The sequence below is a fragment of the Ursus arctos genome, unplaced genomic scaffold (genome assembly GCF_023065955.2).
Source record: "Ursus arctos isolate Adak ecotype North America unplaced genomic scaffold, UrsArc2.0 scaffold_9, whole genome shotgun sequence".
In the NCBI taxonomy this organism is placed as follows: domain Eukaryota; kingdom Metazoa; phylum Chordata; class Mammalia; order Carnivora; family Ursidae; genus Ursus; species Ursus arctos.
Window position 1 is genome coordinate 56817987 of NW_026623111.1, and position 22483 is coordinate 56840469.

Sequence of the window (22483 nt, forward strand, 5' to 3'; positions counted from 1 at the left end):
CATGTCTGTGTGCTTTCCCCATATGCATGCTATTAAATTTCATTTTGATCCTCTGTACATATGCTGTTAAATTTGATTTTCTCCTGGTACTCTGTCTCATGTCATTTTGATTCTAAGTCTAGCTAGAAGGTTCTCCCATATTCTTCCTCCCCATTAGTTTCCTTTGTCCTAGATATGGAATCTTAAACCAGCAATCAGGAATCACCTGATCAACACTAGTTAGGTATTGTGCCTGATAGATCTCTGCCATTCCCTAAAGGAAAGTAACTTTGCCATAACAAACCCACGTTTTTTGCTAGTGTAACTTTCGTGTTCTTGCTTCCTTCTGCCCAGAAAAGTCTTTCATTTTGTCAGCTCCTCAAAGCGCCTTTCAATCTGCTAGATTGGATGCTGCCTGATTCCGATTGATTTTTGCTCAAAGAAACTCTTAATTTTTAAAAATATGCTTCAATTTGTCTTTTAACATATCCCAGTATAGTGAATGGCCAGTCTGACTTTTACTTTTTCAGAGGAAGTTGATATTTTGCTTGCTCCTTGATGTAGTTTTATAATATAGGTGAAATTCAGTGGGGTGGAGTCCGGAGCTGACAACCAAGAAAGAATTCTTGAGACGTCTTTGGTGCAAAATGGTGGTTTAGTAAAGCATGGGGACAGGATCCATGGGCAGAAAGAGCTGCTGCCCCGGGTTGTGAGGGGTGGCTGATTATACACTATGGGATTGGGGGAGGTAAGGAAAAAGGGAGGGTGAGAAAGTACTTTCATATGTTAAAGAAGACTCAAAGGAAACCAGAGGCCTTGCCATTGTCAAGTTAAGGTTGTTTCTCCCTCAAGCAAGGCATTAACACTGATATGGTTGGGGGCTTCCTGGAAGAATGTCACTTAAGTCCCACCCAGAAGTGGGGGGGGGTAGGGGGAGGTTGGAGGGTGTAGGCTTCTGCTTTGCTTTCAGCTAGCCTTCTGTTACCTCATCATTCTTAGTTGTCAATTCACCACACAATGAAGGTTCTTAAGCTGTGTTAACTTGGTCGTCAACTCTGGAAAATGATAGACATTGGTCATTTTTTCCTCCCCAAAGTGGAGATAAGGTAGAGCCATACAAATCCTGAAGTTCAGGCCTTACTTCAGCTAGGTCCCCCTCCTCCCTCCACACTCACACCTTTGTTTCTCTCTCCAGCTCCCAGGTATTCCAAGATAGCACTAAAGGAGTAGGAAGCAAAGAAGCGGTTAACATGCGTCTGGCTGTAAACCAATTCCACATAGCCTCCGAGGTGTTAGGACAGCTCTGGCTAGGGTAAGAGAGGCATGCTGCTTGCACTGAATAATTCAGACGCCTTACCTGTGTCCTCACTATAGGAAGACCAGAGGTATAAGGGGTGGGTGAGAAGTCACACGGCAAACCGCCAGTCTCAGGGTGGTACCCCCTGCCCCGCATACTTGGCTCAGTCTGGGGCTGAGGTGCCAGCCCCGTCCCCGCCCCCGGACTGTCCCAGAGTTTCTTAGGCCCCGTCCCCGACCGGTACCGAGCTCGGTTCCTGGCCCCGCCTCCCGGTCCTCTAGGCCCCGCCCCCAGCCCTGAGCTTGGCTCCCGGCCCCGCCCCGGCATGGCGCCCGAAGCCGGCTGCTGGAGCGACCGGCTCTCCGGCCGGGCCGGGTGGGGGCGGAGCCCAGTGTGCAGCTGCGAGGACGGCAGCGGCGGGAGGCGGAGCCTCCGTCCGGAAGCCGACGATTCGCGGCCATGGCAGCCCCGGCCCGCGGCTTCTCCCTCCTTGGTGGCAGTCTAAGCCGCGTGCCGGCGCAGGGCGGGAGCGCCGTGCTGTCGGGGGTGCCGGTAGCAGCCAGGCGCGTGTTCCGCGGCTTTCGGAGCAGCGGCGTGAGGTACGGGCGCGCAGGACGCTCGCTGTCCTCGGCTGTGGGTGCCGGCGCGTGCGGAGCCGCGGGCTGCGGGAGGGGCGGCGGGGCGTGGGCCTCTGGCGCCTGCCGAGCTCTCCCGCGTCAGGCCAGAGGCTAGGGCAGCCGCGCGGCGCTGCGGGGCTGGGGGCGAGGCCTGCCTAGGCTCCGAACTTGGCCTTGCGGGCCTTGCGGGCAGGTCGGGTCGACCTCAGTTCGGGCAACTAGGACGTGGTCGGCTTTGGGCTCTGATGCCAGAATATTCCTGCTTTGCGGAAGGTACAGTGGAGTGGTTTAGGAAGACAGTTGAGGCCCTCAGGAAAGGTGCGGTGGAAACAGGTGGTCTGCTTGTTTCAGCTAGTTGCTTTTGTTTGGGTTATTGTTGTGTTTCATAAACAAAGGCGTGAACGTAGTCTAGATGGTTTACTAGTGTTTTGAGTTTCTGAATTCTTTTGTTGATGGTAATTCTGAGGTCTTTCCCACTCAAAATCAGATATTAATCTTGATTAATCAGTCTTTTCTGTATGGCGCTTCCCAAACCTCTTCAGTCTAAGATTGAACTAATCAATCATTGCATCTCTTTGGATCCCCTTGCTGTCTAGTGCATTGCACGGACTCAAAGTGGTACGGTTTTAGCTCTTCTGCACAGTGGTGCCCCAAACTCTTCACTTTTTCGCCTTCTACTTGTTGGAGTTGCAGACTCAGACCTAAGCATCTAAAAATATATTCCCTTGACCCAGAGCCAGTGAGTCCAGAAGAGATTCTGTTTTCAGACTTTGAGGGCTTCCAGTAACGCGTGTTCACTGCAGTTCTACGAGCTCAGAGATTGTCTTTTTCATCTTTGTGTATCGTCAGTGAGCAACACAGTACTTGGAAGAAAGTAATAATCAGTAATGTGGAAACATAACTACTGCTTATTTAATTTAAATTGATTAGTTCCCATTTTATACATATATTTAGTTCTCAGTCGTGAGTGACTAAAACAAAAAATATATATATTTCCAGTAGGGTTTGCTTTAGATGTAGTTTCTGTCGATTAGGTCTTCCATAAGGATATGTGAGAATATAACTGATTCTGAGTTCTGGTTAATGAAGCTCTCTGGTGTCTGAAAGAATTTGCCAGTTGGTTTGGAATAACCAGCTGTACTACCTAGGAAAAAGCAGATTTTGTAGAATTCTGTTTGAATTGCAGAATTAAATTATGTACTATAGTCACTCTATTTTTTGAATTTCAGTTGTTTTAGGGCGTCTTTCCAGTGAGAATAGCCTTTTCCAGATTGTGTAAATTGATGAATTTTCCTTTGTCAGCTTGATGTAAAGAACCCATCACCTCATCCTCTCCGTGTACATTGAATGGGAGTCACAACAGTTATAACCCAAAATTTCCTGGTAGCCCCGTGCTTTGTACACACCTGCACGAGCAAAGGGATAAATCAGATCTTTTAAATTGTATTTAATGGTCTCTTTAAAATAGTTGAATGCAACAATTTGGAAAGCTATTGTTTTTTTAAGATTTTATTTATTTATTTGTCAGAGAGAGAGAGTGCACGCACAAACAGGGGGAGAGGCAGGCAGAGGGGGAAGCAGACTCCCAGCTGAGCCTGGAGCTGGATGAGGGACTCCATCCCAGGACCCTGGGATCCTGACCTGAGCCTTAGAAGGCAGACAGGCAGGCAGACAGGCAGACGCTTAACCCCTTAATGGACTGAGCCACCAGGCCTCCCTGGAAAGCTATTCTTAATATAAAGAAGTATTACTTTAAACCCTGCTGCTTTCGGCCCCATTTGATACAGGTTATGACTATAAAAATAAATAATACTTTTGATAGTTTTTATTTTCTTAAAACAGTGCTAATCAGGTTAGGATAGGGTGGTATTTTTGACATCCTCTTGGCACTGAATACCATATTTGAAGGTGAAGTTGGCTGTCAGGTTGAGAAACACCTGTGGACTGTTGGGTCTCGGGTGGGGAGGAATTCGGACAGTGTGTTGATGCTTATTGGTGTCTCTTTTCTCTTCTAGGACCAGCAGAGAGAAGAGATTCCATCTTCCAGAGGTCGCCACTGTCTGCCTCCCCACTTGTCCCCATCCTCAGTCATCTTTTTTAATATGTAGTTACACCTTATTTGTCTAGTTCTTCATGGTGAACGTGGTTTAATCTGACATCATTCCTATTGACTTGGAATTTGAGCCTTAGTGTTATTTTTATTGAAAATTATCTTTGAGTCTGATAAACTTTGTTTTAAATTAACAGATTTATTGCCAGTTTCTGAGCCAAATAGAGCCTTAAATGAAAAGTGAAAAAGCATTTTTGATTATTTTTCATATTTTTGACTAGATACCTATACTAATGGAACATATAAGTACTTTAATGAAGTATTTTCTTTAATTGGGATTTCAAGAAATAATCTTTGACAGAATTGAAATTTACAAAATCTTGAAGTATCATTTAAGTTCTCTCTCATTTTTAAGATTTACAGTGAGTTTTTTTCTTATTTCCTCATGAGAAATTAGAGCTTATTAATTGGAAGAAAATATATTTACTGTCAAAGAAATAAATAAGCCCTTATATTTGTTAACAGCTTATTGTTTCTTGAAATGAATTATCTAAACAGCCAAAAAGTTAAAAATAAAAAAAATTTAGTGATTAAATTTTTGCTATTTTTGCCTTTCTGTGTGAGTTTACAAATCAAAGCGTCCCTGGATTATAAATATCACATGAATCTTTGGCCCAGTGCTTTCGGTTTATGGAGCCTGGCAGTAGCATTTCCCATTTGGAGGGGAGGTTACACGTCTTGTACATTAATGCCATGGTCAAAGCAGATTTTCAGGTATCCTACAACAGGGACTTCCCAAATGCTGCTTAGATCATCCTACCTGAACTCATTTTCAATAATTAAATGGATATCCTAAGCGTTTGTTCCATGTTTATCCTGTGGCAAAGTGATTCCTAAAGTCATTAATTTGGCAGATTCTCTTTTGTCTCCTGATCCTGCTGTGATCCTTTTAGTATTTGTAAAATTTTGTGTCCGGCCTACAGCTCTTGATAGAAACCTCACCTTTCTTTATGTCTCATTGCCAGTGGCTTTATAGTTTTTGCAGGTAGACCAGCATTAAAACAAACAAAAAAAACCAATCGCTACAATTTTGGAGCTATTAGAAGATACTGGTTTATGTTAGTTAAATATTCATGTCTTGTAGAGGGAGTAGTTGAATTTTATAATTGAAAAAAGACCAAGTTTTATCAGTAAGGCTGTTCAGTTTTATTCAGACTCTCCCCTCTAGTACTCATTCAATATTTTTTTCTCTGCAATAGAATTATTTGATGTAAAGATCCTTTTATCCTCATGTGAAGCTTGAAGGACCCGGACTCTAGTTAGGACCATTACTAAAGCTGATTTTTCATAGACTGATTTCTTTTTCTTTTTTTTTTTTAAAGATTTTATTTTATTTATTCGACAGAGATAGAGACATCCAGCGAGAGAGGGAACACAAGCAAGGGGAGTGGGAGAGGAAGAAGCAGGCTCATAGCGGAAGAGCCTGATGTGGGGCTCGATCCCATAACGCCAGGATCACGCCCTGAGCCGAAGGCAGACACTTAACCGCTGTGCCACCCAGGCGCCCCTCATAGACTGATTTCAACCAAGATAAGAGTTAGTTCCAATGACGAGCAAAAGCAGTTTCTCAAAATCAAATTTTGTCCGGAAATGTGATAGTGTGGTTTTCCTATCTTAATGCTTTACCTATCTAATGAGATAACTGGCTACAATGTTGATTTCTAAGCAGTTTCTAATGTCATTTTAAATTTAGAACCTACATGTTTTACCATTTAGTATCTATATCTGAGTTTTATGTATGTGTCCCAGCTGTTTAGAGATAATGTGTTCTAGTGTAGTGTCTCCAAAATCAAGTTTTCCTATTAAGATGGGTCAAGAGATGAAAAAAGACTAGTATTAATGTCACATCTTGTTACTCAGTCATGGTGTTAGGAAACAGTAAGCAGTTTCTTTAATGACCTGAATCTTTGTTTTTCAAATGTTATTTTTTCCTGTTAATACCTTGGTTGGGTGATAAAAACAGGAAAAAACAAAAACACATAAGTTTCTATGGTAACATACTCTCCTGGAATTCTGTGGAGCCCAATGGCAGGTTTTAAAATAGTTTGGCTTGGAGATGATTAAGTTGTGGAGGGAGCTTGGAACTTGGGAGAAATTTGAACTGTCAACGAGTGGGATAAATTAATGATTAGTAGTAAATGAGATTTGCTATTAGGTGCCGTTTGGACCAGACAAAAAATACTTAAAAGATAGAAACTTTGTGGTCAGAGTGGAACATAATCTAAACCTAAATTAGTGTCAAAGAACTCAGGGTTGGATGTTATCCAAGAATGCTTATCCGAACTGCTCACTTTACATTACGTCATGTTTGTTTTCTGTGTTGCTGTTTTTACTAACATTTTATTGGCTGCGTTATATTACATTAAGTCAGTTGGTCATAACTTACATAACCATCTTGGTATTGTTCAGTGTCTAGTTCTTAGAACATATGAAATAATTTACTCTCAGATTCAGGTCATGTTCTTGTCAACATCATACCAGCAAGGTTTGTTCACCTAATGACCTGAAAATGATCAATGATTATGAAGGTTTCTGTGATTACTCACAATAAAGAGTGTGCCTAGAACCAAAGACTATCCAAAGATTCGTAATTCTAAAGTTGGGGCATATATAGTTTAAAATAGATGTCCCTCTCTCCCCTATGATCCTCTGTTTTGTTTCTTAAGTTCCACATATGAGTGAGATCATATAAAACAAGATGAAATCAGAGAGGGAGACAAAACATAAGAGACTCTTAATCATGGGAAACAAACAGGGTTGCTGGAGAGGAGGGGAGTGGGGGGATGGGGTAACTGGGTGTTGGACATTAAGGAAGGCATGTGATGTAATGAGCACTAGGTATCGTATAAGACTGATGAATCACTGACCTCTACCTCTGAAACTAATAATACATTATGTGTTAATTAATTGAATTTAAATTTTTAAAAATTAAAAAAAAAATAAAATAGATGTCCCCTCCCTGCTTTGGTTATTTATGAATAACTGCAATGAATATCATCTTGACTTTAATCCAGTTGTGTTGTTGAAAAATAAATTCTTATTAGTATTCAGTGCTTATTAGTATTCAGTGAACCTTTACTAAGCAGTTTGCTGAGATTTTTTGCATAAGAATATCCTTTTATCCTCAAAACAGCTAAAGTAGACTATTAGTATTCCTAATAGTTTGGGTGATTGAGACTTAGAGAAACTAAGTAACTTGCCCATGTTAACAGTAAATAAATGGTGAAGACAGGGTTTGAACCTTAATGATCTACCCAGTGCTTTCTCTATAAGCAATTTATAATTATTGACATATCTCACTATTGTTCCTGTTTTTGAAAACATTTATTAAATCTCGTAGAACTTTTGTGAATCAAGAAAGCTAATTTTGCATATAAATCTTAAAAATTATCTTGTCAGATTCTGTTAATGAAGGGTACTTTTTTTTCTTTCTCTGTCTCTTTTTTTAAAGAATTTATTTATTAATTTGTCAGGGAGAGAGCACATGCACAAGCAGGGGGAGTAGCAGGCAAAGGGAGAAGCAGATTCCTCGCTAAGCAGGGAATCTCATGCGGGACTCAATCCCAGGGCCCTGGGATCATGACCTGTATCGAAGGCAGCCGCTTAACCGACTGAGCTACCCAGGCATCCATGAAGGGTGTTTTAACCTAAGACTTTATGGATAGATTTTAGGGGATCCATAAACTTAGATGGAAGATGACTAACCTCTAACAAATTTAGCATTTTCTTCAGTTGTAAATGTTGGCAACACCACAGCAGTATTAGCAGTATTTGAGATATTGCCAGTAAAAACCACAGATACTTAAATATTACAGAGTTGATGCAGAGATCTCAAAACATCCTATACACTCTCACCGCTTTGTTATTATAGTAGTTATTAGACCTGCCAATAGATGCTGTTCTTTAATGCTTTAAAAACAAAAGCGATAGCCGTACTTCAATAAAACTGGTTTCCTTGTAAACCTGTGTATTTTATATTAAACATTCAAAAAGATTGTTCTGGGAAGCTGTCCATATGATTCAGCAGACTGCCCAAGGGTTCTTATGGTATAAAACTTAGCATTTAAGATTCTAAAAAAAAGCATGAATGTTGTTTAGGTGGCTACTGATGTTCTAATTTAGAGGTTAGGGACCTGAAAGAGATAAATTGCAAAACTGATTAACAGAATTATGCAAAATGAAAACAACTTGCTTTTAGGTTTTGTTTATATTGATTTTTACAACGGTATCCCTGATAAAATAACTTTAAGGTGTTAAGTATAGTATTTAGGATGTGAAATGAAATGTTTTTAAAATTCCTTAAACTTAACATTCCTAAGTATTTATTCACTTTCAAAAAATTTATTTACTTCAAAAGGCTCCCTAGTCCTAGTGATTGGTTTTAATCAATATATAATTTTGCCCTGGTTCCCTAGGGTTTCATTTCTGTTGTACTTATTCAGACTCAAAATCTCCAAGTGAGGCCCTAAAATACACAGCGATTAAGCTATGGTATGACCTGCAGAGAAATTTGAATTGCTAATGATGGTATTAGACTTTTTTTTTTTATCTTTATAGATCATAAAACAGTCCATTGTAGCCCTGTTTAAAGTTGTGGTTGAAAATGAGATTGAAACCTAGTGCAGAAGCGAGATGCCAAGTATACAAATTAAATATACTGCTGATTTTGGGTACATTTTATTTGTTGTTATTTTACTATTTTATGAAGGAGTATTTTAATACCCAAGAAAAAGTAGTGATTTTTTTTCTTCTATTTACTACTTTGCTTTAGTTAATTAAATAGTACATTTTGTTCTAGTAACCATAAATTAGGATGGTTGCAGTTTATTTCCTGGAAAATATAGAGAAATAAACAAGCTCATGGAAACAACATGAAATGATGGCTTTCTGGTTTCATATTGCTGCTTGGTTATTTGAGTATGTCACCATCTGTCACTTAAAATAGCAATGTTTTCAAATCAGCCAGTCAACATTTAGCCAAATCCTTTTCTGTGAGTTAAACAGAGAACATTCCCATTATGTAGATAAGGAAATTGCATTCCTTTCAGAACAGTTACTTGTCCAACCTTATAGCTCCTGTCATCGGAGAAAGAATTCAGTGGAAATGTAAGCAAACAGGCATTTATTTGGGCAATTAGAATTGCAATTTGGGAGACCCAGATTCAGGTAGAAATCTGATTCATGTTGTGAGGAAGACAAAGAGGGCAAGGGTTAGAAGTGCACAATTATAAATTATTATAAAGGCAAGGGTCCCAAGTGCAGTTCTCCTTTAGGTCCTCAATGCAAAACAGATTGAAACTAGATTAATGGGATTGTTTGGGTTAATATGCAAATGAGGGATTCGAGTTGAGGGGGTTAAGTCTAGGCTGAGAGCGAGTAGCTGGCAAAAAGCTGAGTTCTTCCAATGAGGACCTGCATAAATTCCTCCCTACAGCCTTTCCACACAATTTTAGAGAGACTCTCTTAGGCTTGCTTGCTCCATTTTGAAATCTTTTACACTTAATGGTGAACCAGGGCTGACTTCTGGGTTGGGGTAAGTAATTTGTAATGCATTATTCTGCCCTCCTACTCACCACCCCCACCCCCTCGCTGTGATTTATTGCTTTTTAATGAGGCCGAAGTTAGTGCAATGGGAGGAGAATACTGAAGGAAGAGCCCTTTGTCCTGCCTTCTTTGGGGGTCCCTTGCCACATGACCTGTTCAGGAAATGTCACCTGAGCAAGTAATGACAGGGTGCATTGGGTGAAAAATATCTTAGGGTTAAATTGACTGCACTTTTGGTGTGTATTAATGACAATGTGACTATGTAATTTTTTTAAGAGTAAAAAGACATGTTAAAATAATGAAAATTTTGTTGAGTGCCTGGGTGGCTCAGTCAGTTAAGCATCTGCCTTTGCCTCAGGTCATGATTTCAGGGTCCTGGGATCAAGCCCCGCTGTTGGGCTCTCTGTTCAGCATGGAGTCTGCTTGTTCCTCTCCCTCTGCCCCTCCCTGTTTGTGTTCTTTCTCTCTCTCTCAAATAAATGAAATCTTAAAAAAAAAATAATGGGAGTTGCATATTTGGAATATTTTACTGACTTACAAATATTTTAGGACCTATAAAAGTCCTGTTCAAAGCTATTTTCAAAATTAACATTTTAAAAGTTAATTTATATCCCTATACGTTAAAACAATTGAAAATTTTTGATTTTTATATTTCAATTTTTATGCTAATTAAGTGACTACTAACTTTCAACACATGCTGAGTTCTTGGTACATATTCTTGGATCAGTTTCTTAGCCATATGTTTAATACCTTGACATTGATCATTTTCTGGAAAAAAAAAGATCTTATGCTTAATTTAAAAATTTGCTGCAGTTTTTTTAAAAGTTGCAAATTATTCTTTTCTTTAGACAATATATTTTTAGTTTTCAAGGTACTTTCTCTACAGGTACTAAAGTCCTGTTAAGCTCAGAGCAAACTGCTAAATGGAACATAGTCTCAATTCTAGTTTTTTTTTTTGTATTGAAATGTGAAGATATTTTAGCCTAAATGTTTCACAGTTGCTGTCTTTGTGTCTCCTTTCAGAGTATCTTTCTTTGACAAATACTTATGTTAAATGTCATCACAGAAGTTGTATCTTTTAAAATACTTTGCCACGTTTATTTATTTATCTTAAAATTTTCCATGTTTAGATGCAGTAAAATTATAGGTCTTCTCAATTATATGCCATTACATTCCAAAATATAAATGTATTCAATGAAAATATAGCTCCATCAAAAGATTCTTCCCACAAATTGCAATATTTTAAATTAGGATTACAGATGTATTTGTTTACTAAGGCTGCCATAAGCAAAGTACCACAAACTAGATGGTTTAAAACAGAAAATGAGCCTCACACTTCTGGAGGCTAGAAGACTGAAATCAAGGTATCCGCAGAGCCTTGCTCTCCTCTCCCCTTCTTGCTGGCAATCCTTAGTTTTCCTTGGTCTGTGGCAGCATGACTCTAATCTCTGCCTCTGTGGTCAAGTGGATTATTGGATTCAGGGCCCACTCGACTCCAGTATGACCTCATCCTCATCCTGCATCTTAATTGGATTCACAGATACCTTATTTCCAGATGAGGTCACAATCACAGGTACAAAGGACTAGGATTTGGGAGACACAATTCAACCCACAACAATAGACTTTCAGAATTGCTTTTATATTGTTTAAGCCATTCTTGTTAAATTAGTTCTTATATTCCTTCTCATGCTTTTGAAGGGGTAGATTTCTTCCCTTGCTTTTGAAGGGATACATTTCTGTTTATAAGCTTTGGTCCAGTGACTGCAATTCACTAAAAGTTTCAGATTTCAAGTCCCCTTTCCAGTGTCCTTGGTGTATTTTTTGAATGTGTTGATAGGCTATTTCCAACAGATTTTGAACAAAATGCAACAATTTTAGGCCTTTTAGACTAATTTACGTGATAAATTTTCACATTTATTTCTAAAATCTGATATAGGCAGTGAGGAGAGTACATTCTGCCATGATAAAATATGTGTTTTTTTGTATTCAAAATAAACCTAATAAGGCTTGCAATTGAGTTACAGTAGCTGGGTTTATGTGTACATTATTTGCTAATTTTGTTTGGGGTTCACACTTTAGTTAGTAGATTATAGCTTGTTTGCACACAGCTCTAAGGGTTTCACGTGCATATGTTTCATAGGTTTCTTCATATGGAAAGGGACTGACCCTCTGTCGGGAATACTAGAGTGGTTATTCCTGCTCTAGAGTGATGGGGGCCTAAAGAAGTGGTTCTTCACTGAGGCTCGAGAACCACTTTACACGTGCTTAAATACCATACTGTGGGATTTTAAAATCTAGTCTATAGAGAATGTTCCTGGCAATTTGTTAGCCAGTTTGTTTCATCAGCTGAGTCCTGTTGTATTCTATGACAGAAATTTTTTTTAAAAAAAATTTTATTATGATATGTTAGTCATCATACAGTACATCATTAGTTTTTGATGTAATGTTCCATGATTCATTACTTGTGTATAACACCCAGTGCACCATGCAATACGTGCCCTCCTTACTACCCATCACCGGCCTGTCCCAATCCCCCATCCCTCCCCTCTGAAGCCCTCAGTTTGTTTCCCAGAGTCCACAGTCTCTCATGGTTCATTCCCCCTTCTGTTTACCGCCCCTTCATTCTTCCCTCCGATCTTTTCCTACCTATCTTCCTGCTACTCCTTATGTTCCACAAATGAGTGAAACTATGACAGAAATTTTGTCAGAATTTGCACTTTTTGTGCAAACCAGAGGCAAAAATGGTTGAGTTTTTCATTAGAATTAAGAACTTTTCATCCAATGTAATCATAAAATAAGTAAAAAGACAAGCCACATAATGGTGATACCTGATACACAGACCTAAGGTTAGTGTTCAGAATGTGTAAATAACAACTACAAATTAGACACAGATTAATAGTTCATTAGAAAAATGTCAAAAGTGATGAACAGGCATTCCATAGGCGAGGAGCTCCAGATGGCCAATTAACCTGCAAGACGTTCAACCTCCAGTAATTAGGGAAGTGGATATTATGAGCACAATTAAATGCCATTTAACTAATTGGTTTAGTTAAAAATTTTGACAGTGTCAAGGAAGTAGAGCAGCAGAGCCGCTGGTGGGCTTGTGAATTAGGGCAGCAGCTTTGGAAAACAAGTCGGCATAAACATATTTGTATCCTGTAATCAGCAGTTCCATTCTGGTGTATGTACCTGTAAGAAACATGTATATATTTCAGTTTATATATCGTGTATGTTATTATATCTTTAATGTTTAGAGTTACAAACATAGGATGCTAAAGGAAAGCAATGGAATTATAAGCCCACGTTTCAGGTTAGTGCTTAACCCTGGGAGAGGATAGGGTTTGGGTAGAGGAGGGTTACAAATGATTTTGGTGATACTGTAAACTGGGTGGTAAGGTTGTTAATTGTTAATTTTTATATGTTTTATAGGTATTTTCTATCTGTTCTTAATATAATTCAAGAAGATCTCTTTTGATAACATTTAAAAAACATTTCAAGATGGATAAATATCCAGAATACTGCCTGTCTCACAGTTTTACGTTACATATTCCTTTTTAATCTTTAGCCAAATGCAGGCACATTTTAAGTTTGAAATTATGTACCTGGAACTTTTCATCTCATTTTCAATTGACTTTATGCAGAATATTTTCACATATTGCTGTTTTTGCAATTGCTGTTTTCAGTGGCAGCATATGAATTCCAACAAATTATAATACAATGAACATTTTAACGCTGATAATTCCACAAATATTTAGTAAACCCATACAATGTGCAAAATCCTCTTTGGTATTAAGGACATTGTAGTAAATATAAACTTCCTGCCCCACACAGCTTCGAGTACAGTGTGTCCGCATAGGGGTGTGGGGCAGTGGTTTCAATAAGGATTTGCCATATGACAGAAGGGTCAGAGTGGTGTGCTGTGGGGGCTCATGGCAGAGGCAGTTCCCCAGGGAGAAGGGGTCAGAGAACATTTCCCAGAGGTCCTTCCAAGCTGAGACTTGAGGAATGTGTGGGAGTGAAGGAGGAACAGACTTACTAGGACACTGGGGAGATCAGAAGAAGAAAGAAGGGTGTTTCAGGAAGAGGGAGTAGTGTATGTGAAGGCCCAGAAACAGCAACCTGGCCCAATGGGTAAATTGAAATGCAGCTGCGTGTGATGTGGGACTTGGCAAGCGTAGTGTTCTTTAGCAGAGGCAAAAGAAAGCTCACGTAGGGGCTTGTAAGCTACAGGAAATTTGGATTTTAGTTAAAACTCCCTTTTTGTCAGTTTTTCTGGTCCAAAATGTTGGAGTCATATTTGACTTCTTCTTCTCATTCCCTACACCCAGTCTCAGTAAATCGAGTGGCTTCATCCTCCAAATTAACTCAGAATCAGACCGCTTTGCACCTCCACTACGGCCTTCTTTGTCCAAGCCACCCTCACCTCTTGCCTGGGATACCATACTAGCCTCTTATTGATGCCCCCGCTCCCCCCTTGCTCCCATAGTCTGTCCTCCACATTTTCACTAGTGATTGAATAATGAAAATTGGGTCATAGCACTCCACAAAATCGCCAAATGGCTTCCTACCTCACGGTAGAAGCCAACATCCTTTTGAAGGTCTGATGTTCCCTGACTTCTCTGACTTTGTCCTATCCTGGTACACTTGTGTCCACTGCAGCCACTGACCTACTTGCCATTCAGCAACTGTGCCAGGCACACTCCTGCCTGAAGTACTTGCTCCGCACTTCCTTTCGCCTAGCATTATTCTATCCAGATAGCCATATGACATATTCCATCATTTCCTTCATTTATGATAAAATATCACCTGACTGATCAGAGAAGAGACACCTAACCCATCTATATAAAATGACAACTCTCTGGGGCGCCTGGGTGGCCCAGTTGGTTAAGTGTCCAGCTCTTGGTTTCTGCTCAGGTCATGATCTTAAGAGTCATGATGAGACTGAGCCCTGCATCGGCTTGTGCTCAGTGCAGAGTCTGCTCAAGATTCCCATCTCTCCGTCTCCCTCTGCCCTTCCCCCTGCTCGCACGCACAGTCTCTCTAAATGAATGAATGAAAGAACGAATGAATGAATAAAATCTTTAAAATGACAATGCTGGCTTCCAGATATGCCCTTTCCCTCTGTTTTTCACAAATGATATGTGAAATATTTGCCTTTAAAAAAATTTTGTCTTCTTATAAAAAAAACTTAAGTCTTCTTCAACTAGACTATAGTTCACATAAAAGTGGGCAGTTTGTTTTGTATACTGTTATTTATATTTCCTAGAATACTGCCTGGTAGATAGGAGACTTTCAGTATGTATTAATTAAATTAATAAACAATGAGCTTGTAGTGAGGAGTTTTAAGAGGGAACTGGCATTATAAAATTTGGAAACTCACTCTGGCCACAGGGTGGAAAATGGATTGGCAGAGATTGACTCGATCCAGGGAGAAGTATGCTTCTAATGCCTGAATATTTACACTGTTATTGATAGTTAACATTTTTCAACAATACTCATTTGTTTATGCACTGAAGACTATGTGAGCAAGATAATGTGTGTGTTTACTGGTTCTTCCAACATATGGACTGACATGGGCATCCACCCTCTGGGCCTCCACTAATTCCAGGTTGCTCCGTTTATCCTTATATTTTATCTCCCTTAGAGCCAGGCTTCCCGAGGCTCTGCAGGGACTGAGGGAATCGATGGGCTAAGACAGCTGCTCGGGAAAAATCCTCAAAGTTCCTATTTATAATTGGGTGGTGGTCTCCTGGGAGTTTACCCATAAACACCAACTCAGCCAGGCTGTAGGATGTCAGCTATAATTAGCAAGCTCACTTAGCACATCAGTGCTATACAGTAAGCCCTGTCATTCTCTCAGATCCCAACATACAAGATGCAGTCAAATTTAATCTGTATATAGGTTGTCTCTCTGTGGAAGCCAGGAATCAGTTTATGCCATTGTCAACTCTGACATTCTCAGGGTCGCACCGCTTTGTAATATCTAAGACGTAATTATCCTGGATTACATTCAGTGATTGCCAGTTTCACAGTAGCCTGTGAACAAATTATTGTGTGTAACAGAGAATCAACTAATAAAACATCAGCAGCAGCATTTCTATGCATGTGCTATAAAATGTAACATGGAGCTTAGCAGCATTTCTATGCATGTGCTATAAAATGTAACATGGAGCTCAGGTGATTTTGTAATTTAAAATACAAATGCATGTGTTCTCTTATAAAAGTGAATTTTAGTATATTAGTAGATAAACCTGCTTCTATAGTATTTTACCCTAACGATATTGCTGACACAATTTAATTTATGGAAAGTATTTATTTTTTACCACCCCATAGAAGTGAGTCATGCAGGAATTATTTGCCATATCTGCAGCCTTTAGTATTTTCTAATATAAGAGGACCTTGTTCTCTTAGAATTAAAAGGTTACTTAAATGAATTAGTAAAATATGGGCACTGGAAATTCATAGTAAATAGTGAAAAAAGTTTGTTATCTAATCTTGAAAGATAAAATTTTAAAGTCAGAAGTAAATATTTTATCTTGATTTAGTCTATAATTATAACTGTGTACTAATCATTAGAATGCACAAAGACACAAACTACAAAAGCTCACTCAAGAAACAGCAGATAGCCAGAATAGCCATCTGTATTAAAGAACTTAAATTTGTAGTTTTAAACCTTTCCATAATGAACAGTCCAGGACCGTTTAAGGAAGAAATGATACCAATTCTGCACAAACTCTTCTGGAAATTTTGAAGAGGATGGGCTATTTCCTAACTCATTCTACAAGGGCAGCGTAACCCTGATACCAAAACCATACAAAGACATGACAAGAAAACTACAGACAAATACCTCTCACGCACAGAGATGCAAAAAATTTAACAAAATTTTAGATGAAATCTCCAATATCTGGAAAGGATAGGCACATCATGACCAATGAGGTTTATCCCAGCAATGCAAGATTGGTTTAACATTTGAAAATCAATCAATGTAATTCATCATATTAACAGGCTAAAACAAAAAAACCATGTAATCCTATGATTATCTCTGTAGACACACAAAAAAGCATTTGATAATATCCTGAAATAAAGTCCCATCAAACTAGGGTTGGGATAGAACTAAATCATAGAACTAAATGCGTAACCTGAACCCATAAAACGTCTAGGAGGAAATATTGAAGAAAACCTTTGTGACCTTGAGTTAGGCAAAGATTTCTTATACACATCACCAAAGTCCTGCCCCATAAAAGGAAAACTGAAAGAAGAACATCAAGATTGAGAACCCATCTTCCAACGACACAATTAAGAGAATGAAAAGGCAAAGCGCAGACTAGGAGAAAATATTTCAAATCACATATTGGTAAAAGACTTGAACCTAGGATGTATGAAGAACTCTCAAAACTCAATAATAAGGGAAAACCCTATAGAACAATAGGCAAAACATGAAATTGCACAATTCACGAAAGAAGAGGGCCAGATGATAAATAAGCACCTGAAAAGATGCTTAACATTAATATTCATCATGGAAATGCAAATTTAAAGCACAGTGAGCTACCACCACATAGCCCGTTGAATGTCTAAAATTTGAAAGACCAGCCATACCAAATTATGGCAAGTATGTGGAGCAACTGGAGCTCTCATATACTGCCTGTAGAAATGTATAGTGGCACAACCATTATGGAAAACAGATTGAGAAATTCTTATAAATGTAAACATACCTATCCTATGACCCAGCCATTCCGCGCATACGCATTTGCTCAAGAGAAGATATGTGCGTACAATGGCTTGTACGTGAGAGTTTATTACAGCTTTATTTGCCATGACTAAAAACTGGAAGCAACACAAATATCCATGAACAATTGAACAGATAAACAAATTTTGGTATATCCATACAATGGAAAACCACTCAGCAATAAAAAGAAATGAACCGTTGATACATGGAATGACATGAATGAATCTTAAATATGCTGAGTGAAAGGAGCTGGATAAAATGGAGTGTGTAGTGCATGATTCCATTTTTATAAAATTTGTGAGAATACAAACTAATATATAGTGATGGAAAGCAGATCAGTGGTTGACTGGGGATGGAGAAGAGGATAGGGCAAGGATGGCAGAATGGCGAGATTACCAAGGAGCACCAGAATTCTTTTGAGCGTTTCATTTGCTTGATTGTGGTGATAGTTTCCCAAGTATAAACATATAGTGAAACATCAAATAGCACACTTTAAATATGTGCTGTATATTTTATGTCAGTTATACTTCAATAAAGCTCTTATAAAATTAGGATGGTGGAGCAAGATTGATACACTGAACTTGCCATGATTTTTGTTGTCTTGAAAGCTATGAAACTTTTAGTGAAAAGTAGACAAATTAGAAACAGAAGTTGAGTTTACTTATAGTTATAAAGTTATAATGTCTCATCAGTTTATTTCCTCAGTTAACTGTTTACCTACGGGTAATTTATATTTAAAAAATGCTTTTGCGTTGAACTGAAGAAGTGGTTTTCGAACATGGTCATGCACAAGAATATCTGTGGGAATTTATTAGACATCCAGAGTTCAGGCTGTTCTGAATCATGGGGATGGGAATCTGTAAGTTCAGCAAGCTTCCCAGGCAATTTTGGTGTGTGTATCCATAGACCACATTTCAGAACCACTTCTTGGTAGAACAATGTTCACGTCAAAATTGTATGAACTTGGAGGGATACTATGGACCACTGGTGCCAGAATGAAATGGAATATTCTTGGTGTAGTTACGTATATACCTCTTAGAAAGGACAATTGACTTCTTTGACAGGGTAGCTAATTTGCATTTTGTTTGTGTTGGTTGATACTCGTGATGCCTGCCCCTATTAAAAGTGTACAGGGTACTAGAAAGAATTCAGGTGCTGTAAGGTTTCCTTTTCTCTTTTTTCTCTATTGCTTCTTCCCCCTCCTCCTTTCCCTTTCTTCATGATATTCATTGACCTGCCTTTGGTGTTTGTGTAATAATCATGGGCTATATACAGATGTTGCTTTCACCAGGCCTTTCAATAGGGAAAGGACAGGGGCAGGAGGAAGAAAGAACCATCTTATACTTTATCAGATACCTTAAAAAAATGAACACAGAGTAAGAGCAACCTTAGTTCACCACTTTTGACTTTGAGATCATGGAGAGCAAGAAAGCCTTTTCAATATATGCATGCATTTCTTTGTGCCTTTCTCTAGGGACTGATTGATGGTTGCTCAATTGAACAATCATAGATGTGTAGTTCACGCTTGTACCTCGTACCTTTATGTGACTGAATGTTCCTTATTGTATTTTTAGTACTCTACTTATTCTTTTGTTTTCCACAGACATGATGCCATTGTTATCTCAGGAACTGAAATGGCCAAACAAGTCCAGAAAGAAATACAGAGAGGTGTGGAATCATGGATTTCCCTCGGGAACAGAAGACCTTACCTCAGTATCATTTTAGTGGGCGATGACCCAGCCAGTCATACGTATGTCCGGAAGAAGATCAGAGCTGCCTCTGCTGTAGGTGGGAATGCGTCCTAGTTGTTCTTGTTACTCAATCATGTGTTCTGGTTTTACTCCAAAGGGTGATCATTATCAACGATAGTTGTCAAATAAGTGCTACTGGAATAACATTTATTATTATTATTAGAGATTAGTTACCAAAGCTTCTGTTCATTTCTTCATCTTTTTCTTCAGCTTTCTTACTGAATTAACTCAATGTGATTTCAGATCCTATGGTGACATGTCAGGGGACCACTGCACATCTAAAGGGCCCATTTTTAGGCACAGCATAGGAAATGTAGTTAATGGTATTGTAATAGGGTTGTACGGTGATAGGTGGCAGCTACACTTGTGACGAGCGCAGCAAAATGAATAGACTTGTCAAATCACCAGGTTGTACCCGTGAAAACTACTGTAATATTGTATGTCAGCTATATTTCAATTTTTTAAAAAAGGTCCATTTTTATTATATTTGCTTGAATCAGATAATAAACCTGGCCAGTTCACTGTGCTGATCTTGGCCTAATAGTGGTGGTGGTGGCATTGGTACCTTTACTGTATTCAAATCCACTAACAGTAGCTTATCACAGATAAATGTGATGGGATACTGGGCCAAAAAAATGCATGTGAATCATGAGAAAACATCTGTGCTATTTGAGAAATCCCTTTTAATGGTGCTTTGGACACCATTTTTGTAGAAGGGCCTTTCCTTACTGTGGGACGGGAGCAGAGGAAACCAGTTGCACACCGTGTAAGGCACCATGAATGAAAAACCACATCTTTGTTAGTCAAGTGATTTTCTGTATTTGTTTTTCTTCCAGGGATCTGTAGTGAGATCATTCTAAAACCTAAGGATGTTTCTCAGGAAGAACTTTTGGACATAACTGATCAATTGAATATGGACCCAAGAGTCAGTGGTATATTAGTTCAGTTACCACTGCCAGGTACATAAGGCTCTTCTCTATGTCTGCTTTGGTTTTAGGTGAAAGGGCATCTGTCGACATTGTATCATGACACCACAAGTAATTTAGAAAATAGGTTCATGAAGGTACCAGCTATTAGACTAGCAGGTAATTGTTGATAACTCCTGAATGACTTGCGCTTATAATGACTGAAACTTGTGAAAGAAAAATTGAGGCAAAAATTACATGCAGTCCTCACTTTACACAATAGTGCAAGACCATAAAAACGAGTTGTGTAAGCTAAAACCGGGTAAAGTGATCTTAAAAATCCATGGGAAAAATAACAGTTGTTCTGTGACCTTTGAAATGTTCTCCCCATACATTAAAAACTCTCCTACTGTGGCTCATAAATGTATAGGGAAATGAAAACAAAAAAGGTAAAATTAATATTTGTTCAGTATACTCTAATTTAAACATTAAAAACATCGAGGGGCATCTGGGTGGCTCAGTCCATTGCGTGTCTGAATCTTGATTGTGGCTTAGGTCATGATCTCAGGTTCGTGAGATCAAGCCCCGCGCCTGGCTCCTTGTTGGGCATGGTGCCTGCTTAAGTTTCTCTCTCTCCCTCTCCCTCTGCCCCTCCCCACTCCCTCTAAAAAAAAAAAAACAAAAAAAACCCCCAAAACTTAGAAACATTGAGAATTAAAGTTATTTGCAAAAAAACTTGACCAGAGGAGGTTGACCAGTAGCTTGCCTTCTCATCATATAGCTTACGGTATGGAGCAAGCGTCTTTCCCGTGCCTTGGGGAATTGAATTGTATATTCTTTGCTAGGTTTGGATCAGCTTCCATTTGTCCTTTGTAATCATTTGCCGAGCAATCTTCTTGTGGTTTGTAGTTTTTTCAAAGTTGTGAAGTATCCCCTAGAGTTGCCGGTGCCGTTTACGCTGGGGTGTTGTCATCCTTTTTGTCGCAAGAACCTTCTTCGTTTGTGTGAATTGGTTGGCCTTTCACTAAGTTCCCGCGGCTCATAGCCGCATCGCTCCAAAGGGCACAGTGTCAACATTGCAGGGTCACCTCGTTCTTGGACAAGCCATTTCCATTCCATTAGAATCCTCCCGAAGCGACTTCATCTTGTTTTCTGCCTTCATAGTTCTGACCTTCCCGTGGGCCAGGCTTCTGCTGCCTTTGCTCGGTTGTCGCCGTTTTCAGACCTTCTGTTCACATCTAATTTCACTTCTAGCGTTGCCGCATTTTGTTTCTTTGCTGCCCTGTCACCTTTACAGGTTAATTCCCTTTGTAGATGATCAACTTTTGCGAAACGTCACGTGAGCTTATCCCTGGGAGACAGGGAGGAAGGATGATTTGCCATTTAGGTTTGAGCTGAATAACGGGTGTGCAGTGACCAGTCATCCAGACTTGTAAAGAAGCAACATGTTGCTCACTGATCCCGATGCTCATCTTTATTTACATAGTGATTTGTGGACCAGAGGGCTGGCAGCTCTTACGTAATTACTCACCGTTAATTGAGCACCATAACTGACGTTTGAATTGTGTTGTTGGACGACGGATGTTATTTAACTAAATTATGGCTCTGAAATTCATGGCTATTTCAGCTGAGTACAGCGAGGACTGCAAGCATAGTACAGATGACAGTAGTTTTGAGTTCTGTAAATTTTGCAGAAAGCAAAAGCTGAATGGTGCTATTGCATGGGATCTTTGTATGGTATTATGGTATTTTATCCAACAATATAACTTATTGCCTTAGTATATAACTTCTGTGCTAAGTCGTACCAAACATTCACTTTTCTAATTCTCTTAGGGGTTTATTAACATCACAAGTCAGTCCCCAGAAATTTGGCAGTGGGCTTAAACCCAGTTGTTTGGCTCATATTAAAAAAGAGTCTTTTTTCTGCTATATATGCCAAGCAATCTTCTTTTGGTTTGTAGTTTTTTAAATTTCTCCCACTTGTATTTGTACTGAATTCAAATAGTTATAAAAAACATGTCACAAATTTCCAAATCTAAAACACTGGATTTAGTTTGTCCTAAAAATTAAGTTCCTATCTGTAGAAATTTTACCCTTTTTGGGCAACTTTTCTCATTTGGGGAATTTATTAGAAAATTGCCACTAGATGGCACTGTTGAACTGTCTGTACTAAAATAAATTGCTTAGTTCTGTGTTCATTTTAGACAGAAGCATAGAGGCAAAGGGACTGGGCTAATAACAAATATCTGGATGCTCTAAGAAAGGATAATTCTCTATCTTGCTGAAAAGCCACTAATATACAAAATAATCCTGGCTAAAATTTATTACATTAAGGATTTATTATGTCTCATCACTTTACATTGATTACTTCATTGAATCCTCACAATAATCCTGGGGGGTTGGAACTATTATTGTACATTTTACTGATGAAAGATTTGAGGCACAGAGAGGTTAAGTAACTTCCCAAAGGTCACTGGAGCTGGCAGTAATTGAGTTGGGATGTGTGAATCCAGGAAGACTGGTTCCTCATGCCAGTACTATTATGTTACCCCTC

At 39.0% G+C, this 22483-nt stretch overlaps 1 protein-coding gene across 3 annotated transcripts in view; it reads left to right on the plus strand.

Moving 5' to 3' along the window:
- The first annotated feature begins 1613 nt into the window (after positions 1-1613).
- Positions 1614-22483, plus strand: part of MTHFD2L (methylenetetrahydrofolate dehydrogenase (NADP+ dependent) 2 like) — a 124533-nt gene continuing 103663 nt past the window's right edge. Inside the window, exons 1-3 of one of the 3 annotated variants that reach the window (XM_044388184.3) lie at positions 1614-1875; positions 18877-19061; positions 19861-19983. In XM_044388184.3, coding sequence (XP_044244119.2) covers positions 1736-1875; positions 18877-19061; positions 19861-19983 — 448 coding nt within the window. In that variant the 5' untranslated portion in view covers positions 1614-1735. Of the gene's footprint in view, positions 1876-3912; positions 3943-18876; positions 19062-19860; positions 19984-22483 lie in introns of those variants that run through there. The other 2 variants (XM_044388186.2, XM_044388185.3) reach the window with 2 other exon arrangements.